Source organism: Barbus barbus (genome assembly GCF_936440315.1).
Source record: "Barbus barbus genome assembly, chromosome: 20".
In the NCBI taxonomy this organism is placed as follows: domain Eukaryota; kingdom Metazoa; phylum Chordata; class Actinopteri; order Cypriniformes; family Cyprinidae; genus Barbus; species Barbus barbus.
The window spans coordinates 17,021,455-17,040,059 of record NC_136748.1 but is presented as its reverse complement, the minus strand read 5'-3'; the positions used below and the strand labels follow the sequence as shown (position 1 = coordinate 17,040,059).

At 39.1% G+C, this 18,605-nt stretch overlaps 1 protein-coding gene across 1 annotated transcript in view; it reads left to right on the top strand.

The window, feature by feature from the left end:
* The window catches only part of LOC306886204 (parkin coregulated gene protein-like), a 120,160-nt gene that overhangs the window by 20,967 nt on the left and 80,588 nt on the right, over positions 1-18,605 (top strand). Inside the window, exon 2 of the mRNA XM_079443144.1 lies at positions 6,355-6,489. Coding sequence (XP_079299270.1) covers positions 6,355-6,489 — 135 coding nt within the window. The remainder of the gene's footprint in view (positions 1-6,354; positions 6,490-18,605) is intronic.

Below are 18,605 nucleotides of genomic sequence, written 5' to 3'. Positions count from 1 at the left end.
AAATGTTTTTGTTTCTTTGAATCTTTTAACATGTGTTTTTATCTTTCAGACTTTGAACACTGCAGTGCAGACGTTCACTTCTGAAGAGCAGTCTTTGTGTATATTTCTAAGGGAATGTCCCTCTTCTCTAATGTCTACTTTGATTAGGAATTATGATTTTTTTCCAGAGTAGGCAAGGCTTCTGTTGCAAACTCTCTTAAAGGGATAATTCACCCAAAAATGAAAATTTTTGTATCATTTATTCACCCTCTTGTCAGTACAAACCTGTATGAGTTACTTTCTTATTTTGAATGTAAAAGAAGATATTTTGAAGAAAGCTGGTAATCAAACAGTTGACTTCCATAATATTTCTGTCTCTACTATGGAAGTCAGTGGTGACCAACAACTGTTTGGTTCTTCAAAATATCTTCTTTGTGTTCAACAAAAGAAAGAAACTTATACAGGCTTGGAATGACATGAGGGTGTGTAAATGATATTTTATTGTGTTTGGTGTGTTTGGTTCCTCTTTTACTGAAGAGGACAGTTGCCTTTTAAAACTTGAGGGGACTCCTGATGATGTATACAGTAGGTCTTCCTTTATCTTTCCAGTTTTCAAATGTAGCAAAAGCATTAGTAGTTAGTTCTCAAAGTGAGATCAGTTTAGTTTGTTTGCATTCTTTTTGGTATTCTATGATTTTCTTTTATCTGCTTTATGATTATGATTTATCTGGTGAAGTCATTGTTACTTTACTTTAGTGTTACTTTAGAGAAATGTGATTTATGAAACATGATTTGAATCGTAATTGTTCTTTTTTTTTGCTACAATCAATTATTTTGTCATTCAGGTTTTTTTTCTTTTTCTTTTTGCTCTGCTTCCATTGTCTCCTGAGAAAACGCCCCTGATGTGTAGATCACAAAGGCTAGCTCTAAAACAATTGCTGATACAGTAGATTTGATGATTAGGCTTTCTGAGATGTTGGTCCTCGGCAATTAATTGTTCTGATTACTCAAGCAAAAAACACAGATCAGCGGTTCAATGGAATTAACAATAGAGCTTTTATATAGCTAAATGAAATAATGAACAGAATAGCTCTAGCTCATTTTTTAATTACGTGGAACAGTTGTCTAAAGAATATAATCAGCCTTTCTATCTTTTTTGTTTATTATATTTAATTGGGTTCAGAGATGGATGAAATCCCACTCAGCTGCTTTAGATATGCCCTGGATCTCAGCAAGAGGTTCCAGGTGTGTGTGTGTGTGTGTGTGTCTGTGAAAAATGTGCCAGCTGTTTTATTTTTTGTGTGAATGTCGCAGCTAGATTCATACATGCATAATCAAATGAGTTCTTTTTTGTCACCTGATGAAACTTGTGGTGGCTGTTAAGCTTTAAATCAGCAGTGGGATGCTGCCTCAGTGTTTGTCAGCCAAAAGATGCAGTATCTTGTCATCTCTGCTGAAGATGATGAACATTATGTTCCAATATAAGAACATTTTCTTCCAAAGGCACTAGAAGCATAAAAGGAAATATGAATAATTATAACTCAAATTTTCTCATTAAAAACGTCTACGCTGGCAGCATAGCATCTCCAAGTCTGTTTCTTGACAGCACATAATGCACCAACAATCTGAACAGAACTGCTGACCAACAGTTAAAAAATCTCTCAGCTTACACACATCTGCAAGGATACACACTCTTAAAGGTGTCCAGATGCCTTTGTAGATTGCAGTGAATGTGCTGATGGAATGTGTCTGATGGTTCACAATCATAGGAGTTATTCTTTAGAGTGCTGTTAAATTGGTCTGCACAGTCCTGAATAGATGCAGGTCTGATTACTGATCATGGCAGTAAATGTAAAGTGTGGCAAGACTGATCAATGTGCTTGATTCATTGAGCTGGCTCAGCAAAAAGTCAGCACCGGTGACCAGATGTGTGTGTGCGTGTCACACAAAGAGCTACAAACCTTATTTATCCAAATACCAGCACTGCTTGTAGCGTGTGAAACACAATAATATCCTCCTCTAATTCATTTGGAGTGTTCACTACTACATTCATTTGCAAAGCAACACAGCAGAAGACAGCTTTTCATTGATTGAATGTGTAGCAGCTGTATGAGGTTTCCACATTACCCACAATGCACGTACAGTTTAGTGTACAGTGTGTTAGAACTTATTTTTTTTATTAAGTAGAAATATTGGTCTCCTGGAATTATTTCTAATTCTAATCATACAAGACATTCTTTGGCTTTTAGTTATATCAGCTGCTTTATTCATATAGACTGGCATTTAGTTGGCATTAGTATCATCTGCTACGGATCACTGTGGTGTAGAGACAAGACAGAGTAGAAAAGACCTAGAATAGCATATTATGAAAAATCTTAAATATATATTTTCTTTGCATATTTTACTCCCACATTTGAAATATCTGGGACAATATTATTACTTACAGTGGCATTTTTGCCTTGAGCCTTTGTTCATTTCTCGTGCCAGTGTACAGTGTGGTAAACGTATGGACAGAAAAGACTCATTCTGGTACAAATTGGAACAACAGATGTATTATTTTATTGCTTTTCCTACAGCACATGGCTCATCCAGGTTTAGATTAAGACTATTAAAACAACATCTTCATTTTTTGTGGCGTCACTGAGTGAAGGTGATGCTTATAGGATTATAAGATTATGGAGGAGAGTTTTATTAGGAAAGCTAAAAAATGCAGATGAGGGTTGTTGAAAGAGGATATTTTTATTATGACTTTGCTTTCTTGTATTTGTGTTTTTGTAGAGCTGTGGAAATGTTTGTGATCTTCATCTATATTGCGACTGAAAGCTGGTTGCTTTGTTGTACAGTATGCTGCCGAGCTGAAGTCAAAATTAATTTATTTAGGTTTTGTACAAGAGTTAGTTACAGTCTGAAGAAAATCAGCATTGTGTGGCCATTTTCAAGCTTTTTTATCTTTGAGTCTTTTTCATAATTGTACATAATGTTTGTTTCATGCCTCGTTCTTTTTTGTTCTCCACAGTGAGCGTTGGCGTCTTTGCCCGCATGTTGTCATTTTTCATCAGAATCAGGAGTGACTCAGTTGAGCTCTGTCTCCTCACAGGGGCAACACACTCACTAGCATTCAGCAGGCTACCGGCGGGGAGGACTGTTAAATCGAGCTCTAAACACGACTTTATGCTCAGGTTCCCCTGATGGCAAAAAAATTATATTTCTGTCATTTGCATATTTCCTATTCTCCCCAGAAAAGGAAAGACGAGAGAAGAATATCTCAAATGTCAGATTTGGCTTACACAAATTTGATAATTAATAGGCTAAATGCCATTAGAACACATTTATTCTAAATTGCTGTATTTGTTTAACAAACAACAAATGTAAATCTATTATATATCATTAATCTGCTAAATGAATAAATGTATTTTAAAACTACACTACCCTTTTAAGATATGGTTTTGAAAGAAGTCTCAGCTCGCCAACACTGCATTTATTTGATCAAAAATGTTGTAAAAAAATAATAATATTGTGAAATACTAATACCAAGTGTAATTTATTTCTGTGATGGGAAAGCGGAATTTTCTGCAGCCATTACTCCTGTCTTCAGTGTCTCACGATCCTTCAGAAATCATATGCTTATTATTAACAATGTTGAATATAGCTGTGCTGCTTTTTCCCCCAGTTTTTTTTTTAAATAAATAGAAAACAAAAACATTTATTTGAAACAATTTTTGTAACATGCATCATTGCTGATTAAACGTATTAATTTCTTTAAAAAACAGAACAGAAGTGTATGTTTAGCATGTCACTGAAGAAAGTCGAAATCAGGCGTCCTATTCAAATAATCCAGACATTGGTGTTATTTCAGAGTTTTATCACCATCACAGAAGGCTTTTCTTCTCATTTAAATTCTCACACTTCCAGTGTAAACGTTATATAATATCCATCTGTCGTGTATAATTTGGAATATTATGTAGTTGCAAAATGAGAGAAAAGCCTTTATGGTTTTATGGTCATTGATACCATATCAAACAGCTTATTCTCATATTTCCCCATTTGCATCTACAGTGAATTGTACCATTTCAGATAAATAGATAGATAGATGAACCATCACATCCTCTGATAGTTTGGTGCCGGGTGACTTTTCTAAGGGACCTTCCCTTTAGGTTGTGTGTGTATTTTTACAGTGGGTAGATCGGTGAGTATGTGTGTGGAGTGTGGAGGTGAATGCTCCATGAATAAAGGAAGGTAATTTAGTTGCCTGCAGCGATTGTGTGAAGTCTGACCTTATCAGAGCAGCCTCTGTTTTTACTTCTAAACCTGGTGAGTCACCAGCCACACACACACACACACACATACATTATCAGAAATTGAATGATATTGTCAGGGGAGTGTGTCCTGTGAGAGTAGGAGGTGAGAGAGAGCAGTGGAAATGTTAATGCGGGTTTCACCTGCCCGAGCGGAGAGCTGCAGCCCCTCACCAAGCATCCATCAGAGGCTCTCAGAAGCAGTTTAGGAGCCCAGAGAGAGCGAGAGAGATGTGGCCTCAGCTTGGGCAGGTGATTGATCACCTTCATGGAATTACACCATCTCCAATGCGAAGTCAGCCTGAGGATTAATGAGCTGCTCTCTCTCTGAGGTAGAGCGGTTTCTAGTGATTGAAACACAGCTTTCATAGAAAGAGATGGCTGAGGACTCACAACTCATTCCCCAGATGAGTGTGTGTGTTCTCGGTTTAACGGCAGATAGAATTGACTCTGCTGTCATAATCTTCCTTCACACAGGAAGTGCTCACTTGACCATCACTGTTGGGAACATTTACTTCCTGCCTGTCCATCACAGGCTGAATGTTATCTGTTAAGATTCTGCTGCCATATAAATAAATTATTGAACTAGTAAGCATTGTGTAATCTATCATAGACCTCTTTGAAGCTATTGAATATGAATATGAATTTTCAGAAAACGCTGCCCAAAAATGAATAGTCATTATTCCAGTCATTATTCAGTCTTCTGAAGTCATTATTTGTTGAAAAATGGTGACAACATCCCTAATTGTTCTTGGAATGTTCATGAAAGTTTCTGAGAGAAGTAAATGAATAATTATTTTGAGATCTTTTCCATCTGATATTTTTGCTTGATCAGTTTTAGTTTCGGTTTGATCAGAGCAGTTTAAAGAGCTATTCACACAGAATGATGTTAAAAACGTGAGACACTGGGTAGCTGAATTAAAAAAAAATATATATATATATTTTGAAAGTTGAACTTGAGTGCCACATTTTTAGAATGCTGTATGCATGAGATGTTGCAAAAGACACGAATGCAACAGTCAAACACGGCATGTTTACAATAGAAAAAAAATATGGAAAATCTGTGTAAATGGCCGCTAAATGTTTTCTGTTATTCATCAAATTTTTGTGGGTGAAATGTACTCATTTCAATAGGAATCCATGCTTTCTGAAATGTTATGAGAAAAAGATTTTCCTCTGCAGATTGTGCAACAGATTTGCCATGTTGACTGACAGAAGGCTCACTGCTTGGTTTGAAAGTGTCTTTTATTTTTGCTTGTGGTTATAATTGTTTACATATTGGACTCGATTAATTTTCAACTTCAACTCACTGATTCAGTGAGCTCAAAATCAGCTAACACCAAATTCGTTAAACAGCTAGTGTCCATAATTCCTGTTTATAACAAGACTATGCCAACCACAAATTCAGGACCAACTCCTATACTTCATAAAGACACTGATTCATTCCTGCAAATAAACTTTGTTGTGACCACAGAGAAGATATGTAAAGCATTTCAAGATATGTATTAATGTGCCAAGAGCATGTTTCTCATATAAACACATTAGTATAGTTGTTTGTTAACCATTAGCTTTATGCATTAATTTAAATTTGAACAACCATAGCAATTGAGCAAAACAGCATCATTGGGTGACTGTCAGTGTGATTTAATTCAGATGAAGTCAGAGTTTAATGCCAAAGCCTGGAGCAAAGCCCCGGGCTGCCACATTCTCACTGCAGGGGCCTTCACGAGTTCAATTGTGTTCCAGAATAAACAACTCTCATTTCATTTTCTTTAGCTTGTCACAATCTTGTATGTTGTGGCGAATGCACCAGTTTATTTATACTGCTAATATGTACTTTTTGTGAACTGCTAGACTTGAATTATATGAGGCAGACATTGTGAATAATTGATGGTTTGTAGCGTGTCCGCCGTGTCGCTATAAAGCAGATAGATGCTTCCTCTGACTTCAGACAGAGAGCAGATTTACATTGGGATGAAAGAGGATCAAAACCATTTAATTTTCTGTGATGGTTTTCAGACTGCCATTCACTCTGATGACACAGCATCTAACAGGCTTTCTTTCTCTCTGTGTCCTGTAGGTGGTGGGCCCTCCAGCTGCAGGGGCTTTCAGAGAGAGGCCAGCTAAACCCACAGCCTTCCGTAAGTTCTACGAGCGTGGAGACTTTCCCATTGCACTGGAACATGACTCTAAAGGCAACCGCATCGCATGGAAGGTATTTAAAAACATAACTTTTGCTCTGTTGTCTTTGTAGTGCAATATATTTATCAGCTTTCCTTGCACATCACTTGCAGATATAGCTGTTCACATACAAAACAAACTGTAGCTGATTTCTTTACTTGTCATTTAGATACCAATTTCCTGAAGTAGAACATTTGGTGTGACCATCCTTTACGTTTAAAGCAGCTTTTGCCCTTGATACACTTGTGCATAATTTTTCAGGTAGCTTTGCACGTTGGATTTCTTGAAACATTTCGAGATGATGGTGATATTTAAACTGATATTTATCTACAGCAAAAGATAGAAATAGATGACTTTATACAATTTTTTTTAGCTGGTGAAAATACTAGTGGCCTAAGACTTTTGCCCAGTACTGTATATGTAAACAAATTTCCCATCTTGATAGAAAACACAAAAGTGTGTGTGTGTGTGTGTGTGTGTAAGAGAGAGAGAGTATTATGCTTTGAAAAGAGAAAGAGCTCTGATCAATCAGAGTGATGCTCATTGTCCCCTCTGCTCTACAGTTGCATAGTGATACAGCTTGAAGCTGTGGTTAACCTAATATCAGACTGTCACGAGTCTCTGTGTGTGCCTGCAGGTTAGACATAGTGTTTATTTCATGAAGGTCAGCAGTAGTATTATCAGTGTTAACCTGCTGTCTGCGCACTAATTCAGAGGAATCAGTACAGTGCCTGACAAGCACAACTTACAATAAACACATGCTCACCTCTTTCTCCTTCCTGAGTATTTATCTTTTTTCCTAGTTGGAAAAACTCTGAAAGCCTCGGCATGAATTATTAAAAGCAAATTTCTAAATTATTTTTCCTACGCTTTTGAAAAAATAATGTCTCTTTTTCTTTGTGTTGTTATGAAATTGCTGGGAGCCGACAGGAAGTGGTGTATGAAATTGTAGCTGTCACATCTAATGCATCTGTAATGCTTATTGATTTCCCTTCTTATGCCGCTGTTGATTTGATTCTGCTTTTCACACGCAGTATTTATTTCTTATATATTTACTCTGTAAATATGATATACGTATGCGTGAGTAAAACCATGCCCTCAGCGACCCCTGTAATATATGCGGTACCAGGTCACTTAGAGGTCATGCTGGGGTTGAGACCTTTTATAAGTGTTTCATTAGGTGTATGTTAGATGTAAGTGGAAGCAGTGCATGTGTATATGAAAGGCTATTACATGAAGTATGTGGGCACAGCTGTGTAAGTACAGAGGAACCTTTGGGGCAGTAGTATTATCTCAAGATCAAGTCTAAAAGAGAGGGAGAGAAAGCTGTAATAGAGTCTTTATTTTGTTCTGGTGGTTTAATCATGCAGATCTGTCATTGGATCAATGATATGACACCCCGGATCTATTTATTTATTAAAAAATATCTAAAGTGCATTTTTGAGATTCATTGGCTTGAATACCCTCAGTTTTTTAAGCATTTTTTTCCCCTGAATTAAAAATTCAGTTTGCTATTTTTTGGGTGCATGAAATAAAAATGCCAGAGTGGTACAGATGTCCTGATATCGTAATAAAATAATAATAATAATAAACAAAATCCTTAACAAAAAATGGAAGTACTTTGACGTAATCTTTTTATTATTATTTCTTTAAGAAAACTATTTAAACAAAATTGCTTCTCTGCTTAATATGATTAAAAATCAGTTGTCAACAAAATCAAAGTCATGTGATTTAATCTACCCAGGCTCATTGGAAATATGTGCTTTTGGTGAAGTTACTGCAATATATTATGTACCTTACTGCACTTTCATGTCAAGGTCAAAAAAGTTTCTTAAAATATCAGATAATTTAACCTTTTATGACAAGGTTTTAAGCAAGGTTTGTTTGGCATGTAAAATGTCAAGTGGTGCGACTCTTCAAATCTTCGCATTTTAAATAAGGATATTTATTAATTAATAATTTTTATGATTATTTTTATAAAACATTTTATGATATTTGTAAAAAAAACACCATGCTAAATATATTTGTACACTTTGATTAAGATGTGTGCACTCAAATGTTTTCACAGTTGGAAAATGTTTACTTTTTATTTGATGGTTTCACCACATGGCATTTGGAGTTAAGTTTAAACTTTTCTTGAAAAATTTATAAAACTTTTTTTTGAAAACAACAAAGAGTGCTTCTGTAAGAATTTGAAAAATTTAGTATTTTAAACTCAATTTAAATAAATATTTTTTCTTTTCTTTGTCATTGACCCCTTATTTACACCACGGATGGTCACCGATGATGTTTCCTTACATTTATATCAATATCTTGTAATCTATATCCATCTCGTCTCGTCTCATCTCGTCTCGTCTCGTCTCATTTGTGTGTATCCCCCTCTCTGTGCAGCAGGGAGCAGCAGTGCATTCCTGCAGGCGTTTCAAAGTGTTTCCCATTTTTACTTTTTCTCCATACCTCCCTGTCTTTCTACTTCATGGTAAACATGGTCCTTTAGAAGAAGGCCCTTTCATGCGTTACTGTGTAGAGTGTCTGCATCTTTAAACACTGAGTTTGAAACTTTTGCTCATGTGTGAGCATTCAGGTGTGTGTATTCAGGGTGGAGGTGTACGTGTGTGTTGATGTATGAGAACAGACGCTGCTGTTTAAATGTCAAGGACAGCATTTGAATGCACAGAGATGTGAAGTAGAGAACTGATATTTTTAGTTTCTTTCTACGAGTCCTCACAATTCTCACTTGTGCTGTCTCCGCAGTTAAAGCTTTGACATGTGGTGTGTTAAGAACATGTGCAGTAGACTGATAAGAGTAAGCAGGAGGTCTCTCTTGTTCTCTCTCACTCTTTTTCTCTCTCTTTGTGTTTGTGCATCTCTTGCACATGGTCCTGCTGCTATCAGAACAATCCATCAATTTTATGGTGTTCCAAAGTGTTTTCCAGGGATCTCCATCGAGAGAGAGAGAGAGAGAGAGAGAGAGAGAGAGAGAGAGAGAGAGAGAGAGAGGTATCTGATGTCGTGGCCACTTATAGGAATGAGGATCTGGCAGATCACCAACAAACTTGTCTTTCTGCATGCATTGTTCACATTTTATTAATTCAATTTCAATTCAATATGTGCTTTATTGGCATGACAATTGTTACAATGTATTGCCAAAGCATAGCATTTTATTATTTAACGCTAAATATACTTTTTTTTCTATCCTTGCGTTTACAAAAATTGTGATTAATTGCAGTTGAAAAGCCTGTTTCTTCTGTTCATTTGGTTCTAAGGAGTTGACAGGAACTGTTACGTCATTGCAATGGCAAGGATAAGCAGTGACGTCAGATTGCGTCAGCATTTTTGGGAAATTACACCAGACTGCTCAAGCTTCCCAAGACCCAACAAACACTGAATAAACAGGTTGAGTTAAAAACTGATTTTGGGGGCAATGTGAACTAGTTGTAAGGATTGTTCACAACAAGATGAATATTCAGTGTGAAAATTTGGTGCGATGAACATTTTAAATATGACTCAACAGCTGTTAATGAATCTGTTTAGACCCACACAAACATTTGCTTGCTGTTAATGCAACAGATTTTTTAGACAGAGGTGCTCTAATCTTTCTTTTCCATTAAACTGCGAAAAAACTAAACAAAAAATAACAGTAATATTTGCATTGAAATTGACAGAATTTTCGTGCTGAACATTTGTGTGGGTGTGAAAAAGCCTGTAAATAATTTAATGATTCTCTTTTTCACTTCTGGCTCCTTAATGATTATATTATTTATTATTTTAGTAGCCTGCTTTCTTTTGTTAGTGTTGTTGATGACTTGTGGCTCAGTGAATAAGTCAGGAACTGATTCAGACAGTGATTGATTCATTAAACTACAGTAAATCATACATTTTGAGCCTTTTTTAATGGCTTATAAAAGTTCTCCATCCATCCATGTCATCCTTCACCTTTATCAGTTATTCCAAGTCTTTCTGTGTTCTACTTTTTTCTGTTCCTTTGTTGTCATTTATTTATTTTTTTGCTCTGAATTTTGACATGGGTGTAAAATCGAAGAAGCATTTCATAGAAAACATCAATGTAAACTTGATTCCTACTATCATGTTGCTGACTGGGGAGGGTGGGGGGGGGGGGATCAATTAATCTGATCAAGTGCTTCAGGAAATGGAGAGGGTAAGCGATCTCATCCATTCAATCCCCTGATTGAATTATGTCAGGAGGAGGGAGAGGAGAAGACCTGTATGTGTGAGTGTGTGTCAGTGTGTGTAACACTGCAGACACAGCGCTGAGGTGGGGTGTTTTTATTTTCCCTCTATTTTATCTCCATCTGCACATTAGAATTTTAATGGGCGGTACCTTATGTGAGCACAGACCCTCTCCTGACAGCTATATGACCCATCCAAGGAGAGGTATTACTCTCAGGAGTTAATCCCATGGTCCACTTTGGAATCCAGGAGCAGCCTCATTGTAGACCTGGCAGAACACGTACACCTGTTTACATACAGAGAGAAGAGAAGACCAGTTCCTTCCGGATGCCTTCAATCTCTTTGCAAAAACACCCTGTCATTGGTAGTTGCCTGCATAGATGTTTGTACATTTTTATTTAAATTCCTGGCTGGAGAGAGATCAGGCCATCCAATAACATCCGTTTGCTTTTCAACGGGAGATAGTTGATATGAATAAAGGCACAAGCATATTTCCAGTGCCGTTTCCAAATGCTAATGCCATCTTTGGCATGGGCGCTAAGTTCCGGGCACTGTTTTGGATCCATCACCTGAGCTGTAAATGCCATGTGATTAATCACTCTGCATGAAAATGACGTTTGATTAGCTGATGGTAGCACTAGTGACTATCCTGGGCTTTGACGTCAAAGGAAACAGACAGGGAAAATAGACCTCATTTGCTCACTCTGATTTGGTTCTAACCCAATGATGATTTTCTTGCTTTACAGAACCCCAAAAAGATATTTTCAGAAATGCTTTTCAGTGGAAAAACTGTAAATGGTTTAACATCACATTAATGTAATTTTACTGTAAAATACTGGCAAATTCATGCATTTTGTAAGTAAAAAAACAACGCATTACCATGTGATTTATGGTGAAAACAGTAACTGAACATGCTAACCAACCAAAACTTGACCCCCCTGCTTAACACTTACCCTTCCACTGTAGTCTGTAACTAGTCATGGAACCGAGCCGTAATTATCCAAGGGGGTGAAAAATAAAAAAAGAGAGAAATGAAAATAAAAGACCACTCTCTTGGGAATGGGGAATAAGTACTTAATTAATTTTACTTATGGGCTGCTAGTAGAAATGTGTTTTATCGATCAACCACTGTATATTTGCCCATAGACCTGCCTAATGTAATGCCCTGGAATAACTGCACCAATGCATTGTGGGTAATTTACAGAAGGGCATTTGAAGATTTGAATGTCAGAATCTTCAAATTGACACGATATTTGTGTGGCAACAGCGCTCCAGATCTACCGGGGTTTAACGCGAAGGCAAAATGATGTGAAATGCTGGGAAGTCTGAAAATTGTGTTTTCTGAATGACTGATGATGCTCTTTCCAGCTCTTTCTCTCTCCTTCCAGCCCCGAATAAAAAGAGTCTGTCCATGCCATTTATAAGGAGAAATATGGAAGCTGGGTGAGTTGCAGTCATTGATTTATCTGAACTTAAAGTTGGGCACCTTTGAGAGCCCAGACTTTGGCCGAAGGAGCGAGTCGCACCGGGGCTGGGGGGTGTTGGATCAGTCGTTCTGCCCCACCGTGAGCCATAGAGCTGCTATTGATTGACATGCTCATAGCCAGCAGGCTGCAGATCTAAATGGAGCCTTTAATTAACTAAATGGAGCCATAGCAGCTGGATGCCAAACACTCCTCAGCATAGAGAATGAGCAGGGCACACACTAATGTCAAATACTAATGCTTGCAGCGCACTGTGGCTGGCGGAGGGGAAACTGACTGGTGGAGGCAGCCATTTGATATTCTACCTCCTTCTACCTCACGCCGCAGTCTTAACTGTCGCAGTCATGCCGGTCCCGTCACTATCTAAGACCCCTGTCACTCACTCCGTCCCCTTGTGCAAAGCTTTTCCCCTTTTTCTTCTTTTTTTGTCTCAAAGATATCAGCCTCTCGCTCTTCTGCACACACTCTCTCTCCTCACTTGCTCTCATTCCTGTCCACTCATCAGTTCTGTCAGAGGTTAATTGGTTTGGAAATTATTCTATTCATTCTGGACGGTAATGCTGTTATCCTGAGAAAGAAGAAATACGCCACACATGCACTTAAGCCTAATTTAAAAGAAAGGATGTGTGTGGGGGGGGGGTGGAGCTGGAGGAGAGAAAGAAATCCAATTTAATCTACCCTGATTTTTTTAAAATATTTTCGCCCAGGCCTGTCCCCACAAGTCTTTTATTTAACTTATGGCGGAATTTCATTACCTTGAAAGCTTTTTCTCCCCTCTCTTTTGAGAGGATAGACGGCCCTAATGTCTTTCTTGTAACCTCAAGGTCGGTGTGTTTGGATTGGTGGAGCTGCTTGAGCGTCCCTGTGATTAATGCACTGTACGATGCACACGCACATACGCGCTCGCCGCAGATGAAAGCGCCCCTGTCACTGCCCTTGTTGTGAATCAGGAAAGACATTCATATTCAAATTCAGACACCCATGGGGCTGTTCATGTCTCCCAGGTGTAGCGACACCACCTCCCTGGCCGCGTCTCTGTCTGACCTCTGTCTGTCTCTCAAACGGCTGCTCTGTAACTCTCTGCGACTGATCTGACCTTCTCACTCCCTGCAGCTGCTCAGATGATGACTGCCTGCCTCACTGACTGTCTTTCCGGCTGTTCCTGTCTCCCTGGAGCTCTGCAGACACCCTACAGCTGTTCTCTCTGTCTACAGTCTATCTGATTGTCTTTCTCTCTCTGAATCTGCTTTGACAGTCTCTGTCCTCGCATGCACCCTCTACTTGCTGTTGCTTGTTGTTACTTGCTGTACTCTCGTACTGAACAAAGCATACCGAACTGTCGAACTATCGGTCTGTCAGTCTGCTGGTCTCCATCCATTTACCTGCCGCTCTCCAAACATCTGTCCATTGATCCATCCATCCATCCGCCTGTCTGTCTACCATCCACTTCCTATCTGTTCATTTACCTGTCTCCATCCATCCATTCATTCACCTGTTTGTCGGTCTGTCTACCTTCCAGTCTCCAACCATGCATTCATTTTCTCTCTCTCCATCCATCCATTTACCTGTCTTTCTCCATCCATTCACTCATCCATTCATCCATTCTGTCTGTCTGTCTACCTGCCATTTTCCATCCATTTATCCATCCATCCATTTCCTGTCATCATCCATCAGTTCATCAATCCACCTGTACAGTCTTCATACATGAGTTAATCATTCACTTGCATGTCTCCACTCATCCACCCATCTGCATGTCTATCTGTCTGTCTGTCCACTTCCCATCCATCCATACATTCATTCACCTGTCTGTCGGTCTGTCTACCTGCCGTTCTCCGTCCATGCATCCATTTTCTCTCTCATCATCCATCTGTCTGTCCATCAAGCATCCATCCATCCATTCATTCATTTACCTGTCTCCATCCATTCACTCATCCATTCATCCATTCTGTCTGTTTGTCTACCTGAAATGTTCCATTTATCCATCCATCCATATCCTGTCGTCATCCATCAGTTCATCAATCCACCTGTACTGTATATCTAACTGCATGTCTCCACTCATTCATCCATCCATTCATTCACCTGTCTGTCAATCTGTCTACCTGCCATTCTCCATCTTTGCATTCATTTTCTCATTATTCATCTGTCTGTCCATCAAGTATCCATCCATACATCCATTTACCTGTCTCCATCCATTCACTCACCATTCATTCATTCTGTCCATCTGTCTAGCTGATATTTATCCATCCATCCATCCATTTCCTGTCTTCATCTATCTATCCATCCACCTGTATACAGTGGGGGAAAAAAATATTTGATCCCCTGCTGATTTTGTACGTTTGCACACTGACAAAGAAATGATCAGTCTATAATTTGAATGGTAGGTTTATTTGAACAGTGAGAGACAGAATAACAACAAAAAAAATCCAGAAAAACGCATTTCAGAAAGTTATAAATTGATTTTGCATTTTAATGAATCAAATAAGTATTTGACCCCTTCGCAAAACATAACTTAGCACTTGGTGGCAAAACCCTTGTTGGCAATCACAGAGGTCAGACGTTTCTTGTAGTTGGCCACAAGATTTGTACACATCTCAGGAGGGATTTTGTCGTTTGGCAACTCGAACCTTCAGATCCCTCCACAGATTTTCTATGGGATTAAGGTCTGGAGACTGGCTAGGCCACTCCAGAACCTTAATGTGCTTCTTCTTGAGCCACTCGTTTGTGCCTTGGTCGTGTGTTTTGGGTCATTGTCATGCTGGAATACCCATCCATGACCCATTTTCAATGCCCTAGCTGGCTTCAATGCCCTGTCCCTTTAAGAGAGTGCTCCTATAATCTCAGCTCCTTACCTGTATAAAAGACACCTAGGAGCCAGAAATCTTGCTGATTGACAGGGGATCAAATACTTATTTGATACACTAAAATCAAATCAATTGATGACTTTTTTGAAATTCTCTCACTGTTCAAATAAACCTACCAATAAAATTATAGACTGATTATTTCTTTGTCAGTGGGCAAACAGCAGGGGATCAAATAATTTTTTTCCCCACTTTATCTACCTGCATGTCTCCACTCATCCATCCATGCATCCTTCGTGTAGACTTAGGCCGTGTTCACACTTGGCGTCTTTTTCGAAGCTGCCGGCGTCTGTTTTACATTATAATCCTATGGAGTAAACCGTGTTTTCAAAAAAGTCCTGAGCGCTTTTTAAAACGGCACCGCCGGCGTCTTTTTCTGCAGCTCAGAGCGTTTTTTCGAGTTGAAAAAAATTCTACTTTTCTGAAAAAAACGCCTTACGTCAAGCGCCTTTTTGACAGCTGACCAATGACAAGCGAGTAGCGAGATCTGTCATTTCCATAACAACAAGAAGAAAAATGGAGAAGGTGCCGGTAGATAGACTGATTGTACTAGTTCCTTCCCCGTATAATGTCGTGTCCCCACAAACGTCGTTGTGAATCGAAAATTTATTTCCCGTTAACTTCAAAAGCCAACGCAAGAGCCAACTTTTTACTCTTTCTTGACATTTCTGCAGTACACAGGCTAGGCTACTGTTACAGCTGTTGCTATGGCAACAAAAGACGCTCTCGGCTGCTATTTGTAACAGACGCTGCCAGCTTTGTTTTTCATTAAAAAAATGCTCTTGTCAACTTTTTCTATTCAAAAAAGATGCCAAGTGTGAACACGGCCTTAGTATGCAACTCTACTTTACTCCTTATTGACTGTATCTGATGCATACAGTATGTACCCATCAGTTTGCGATTATAGATTAATTTCTGTTCATCCCGAGAACATATTCATAAAGATAACTAAAGCTATGGCAAAACCATGCTGAATGAAAAAGTTAAATATATATAATTTTATCTCTCTAGGCTCAGTAGGTCCCACTCCCACATGACACTAATTTCCGATGGCAGTGTGAGTAGGTAGGTTGTAGCCCCACCACCCTCTCTCTTTCTTTCTCACTCTCTTTCTCTCTCTGACTCAAATGACATTTAAAGGTAGGTGAGATTAGGCACAATCACCGGCCTATTTCTGGTGCTCTGGGGAGCTCTGAGAACCCCCAGACATTCGCAGAACAGTGACTGATCTTCCGGCAGTTTAGCTATTGTGTGTGGGATGTGATTGTAGGTTTGGTTCAGACTGAGGTTCAGGCTGTGTCTGAAACCTGAAAAATGCCATACAGAATATATAGAGGTAGGATGGTATTGAGGCATGCCTGAATCTGATATTTGGACAAGATGCCTTTATTGTGTGTTTGTGTGTGTGTTTGGCTGAAAGGGATCATTCTGCCATCCTTTACTCACTTACATCCTTGCCACTCTTTACGCACTAAGAGAAAAGGTACAAAACTTTCACTGGGGCAGCACCCTCTCAAAATGTACTAATATGTAAACTTTAGGTACTAATATGTTCTTTTAAAGTACTAGAATACTTTTAAGGTTCTAATATGTACCATTTAGGGGTAAATAGCTTTTTTAACTTAGGGCACACCCCGAGTGACAGCTTTGTACCTTTTTTCTGAGAGTGTGTCATTCCAAACCAAAAGTAGGTCTTTGAAAAATGTTCAGCTGTTTTTATTTGTACAATAAAAGTCAATATTGGACAATGTTGGACCCCACTGACTTTCATTAGATGAAACAGTTCTTTGTCTTGGACCTCTGATGAAGAGCTTTTAGGCTCGAAATGTCACCTGTGGTGAGAACATAATAAATATTTTTCTACTTTTTGGAGTTGTGGTGTGCCAACTCTTTTTTCTGTGTGCAGTTTTTTTGTGATTGAGCACCTGCATTGAGCTTTTGGCCTGTTGGATGTGTGCCCTTTGATCGTTATCTTTGTCTTGAACAAACCATTCTTCAAAATATCTTTTGTGTTTTGCAGAAGAAAGAAATTCATGCAGGTTTGGATGAGTAAGTGATGGCAAAAATTTTTGTTGGGTTAATTATCTCCTTAATAATTTTTTTTGTTTTTATGACTTATAATCTATTTCAACTGAGAAATAAGCATTGTAGACAATGAATATGTGCTTAGTCATGTTTATAGCTCATTTGAATTAGAACCAGATCATTAGAAGCACAGGGATTTCCATGAACCTTCAACTTTTTCCATCCCAGATTTGTTCACTGCACAACCCTACCCATGATTACCTACATTAGCAGCTGTATAGATCCGTCTCATCCTGAGTGGATGCCACTGAATTTCCGTCTAGGTCACATTGTAAAGCTCATTAGCGAATTTGTCATGCTTTTCTCCAGTATGGGGTCTGACGGCCTTTGTGTCCTGATGGATGTGGCTTTGAGTCACTACATCAGAACTGATGATCCTGCCCCTGAGTCCTTATCTCCTCACCTAACACACGCAAACATGCAGGATAGAGGAGAAATAGAGATGGATAGAGAGAGGGGACGGAGGAGAGAGAGGGGAGGGGTTGCTGACTGTGTGCGTCTCTCTTTTCCTTCTTTTGTGATAATGCGAGAGTGATGGAGGAGACGAGCGAAGGATGCTGTCAAAGTGTCACCTTGCTTTGTTCTCATCGCGCATAAGAGGCAGAACGACTGCGTAGGCCAGAGAACGACGCGACATCCTACCGGCTATCAAACACCTCCTTTCACACCAACTGCTCTCAACAAATGGACAGCTACTGTCAGCCTGTGTCAGAGAAAAAAAAAGACAAAACAAAAGGAAAGCGAGGTTGAGGGAAGAAACAGAGGGTGGGTGGTGGCTTGTAAGCCCTCAAGAGATGCTATATTAAAACGCTGAATTATGGATGAGGGGCCAAGGTGACAACCACATCTGTGACCCCAATATGGCTGAGAACTGACCCAGCACTGTAGCTAAATCTTATTACAGCCCCAGAGCACCTCTAACTATGGCCAGCGTACGTGTGAGTTTGTATCACTCTGTGTGGCTGTACAGTAAGTGTTTGTTTTGTGTGTCGTAATGTATGAGTGTGTGTGTGTTTTGTTGTCACTAGCATGAGGCAGAGAGGAAGGCTGGATCCTAAAAGTGCTGAGCTGTTGTGTTTGCCTCCTCCCTTAAATTCCACAAATCAGCATATTTTTCTCTTTGTCACAGACGTCCTCTGAGAGACAGACCCCCTCTCACACCTTACGGTGTGTGTGTGTATCAGACCCCCTCAATACTGCCTACAGTTTGTGAGACACAGACCCCCCACAGACCCCCCACAGACCTGTTCACAGGAGGTTTGAACAGCCTCTGTGTGTTTTTCCATTATCTCTGCAGCAAGAACACCCACCCAATAGCTCTGTTCCAAAACCTAGTGAACTCCTACATACAGTAGGCAGCGACATGGAAATGGAAACTTGTTAGTGTCTGATATGAAATGCTCCCCAAAAGCAGGAACTCAGAAAACTTGACTGTTGTTGATTTTAGTAGAGCTTGCCGTTAGCATGTTGCTGTGCTATAGGCACACACAAATATTGTCTAAATTAATCCATATTTCATTACGTTGAAGTTT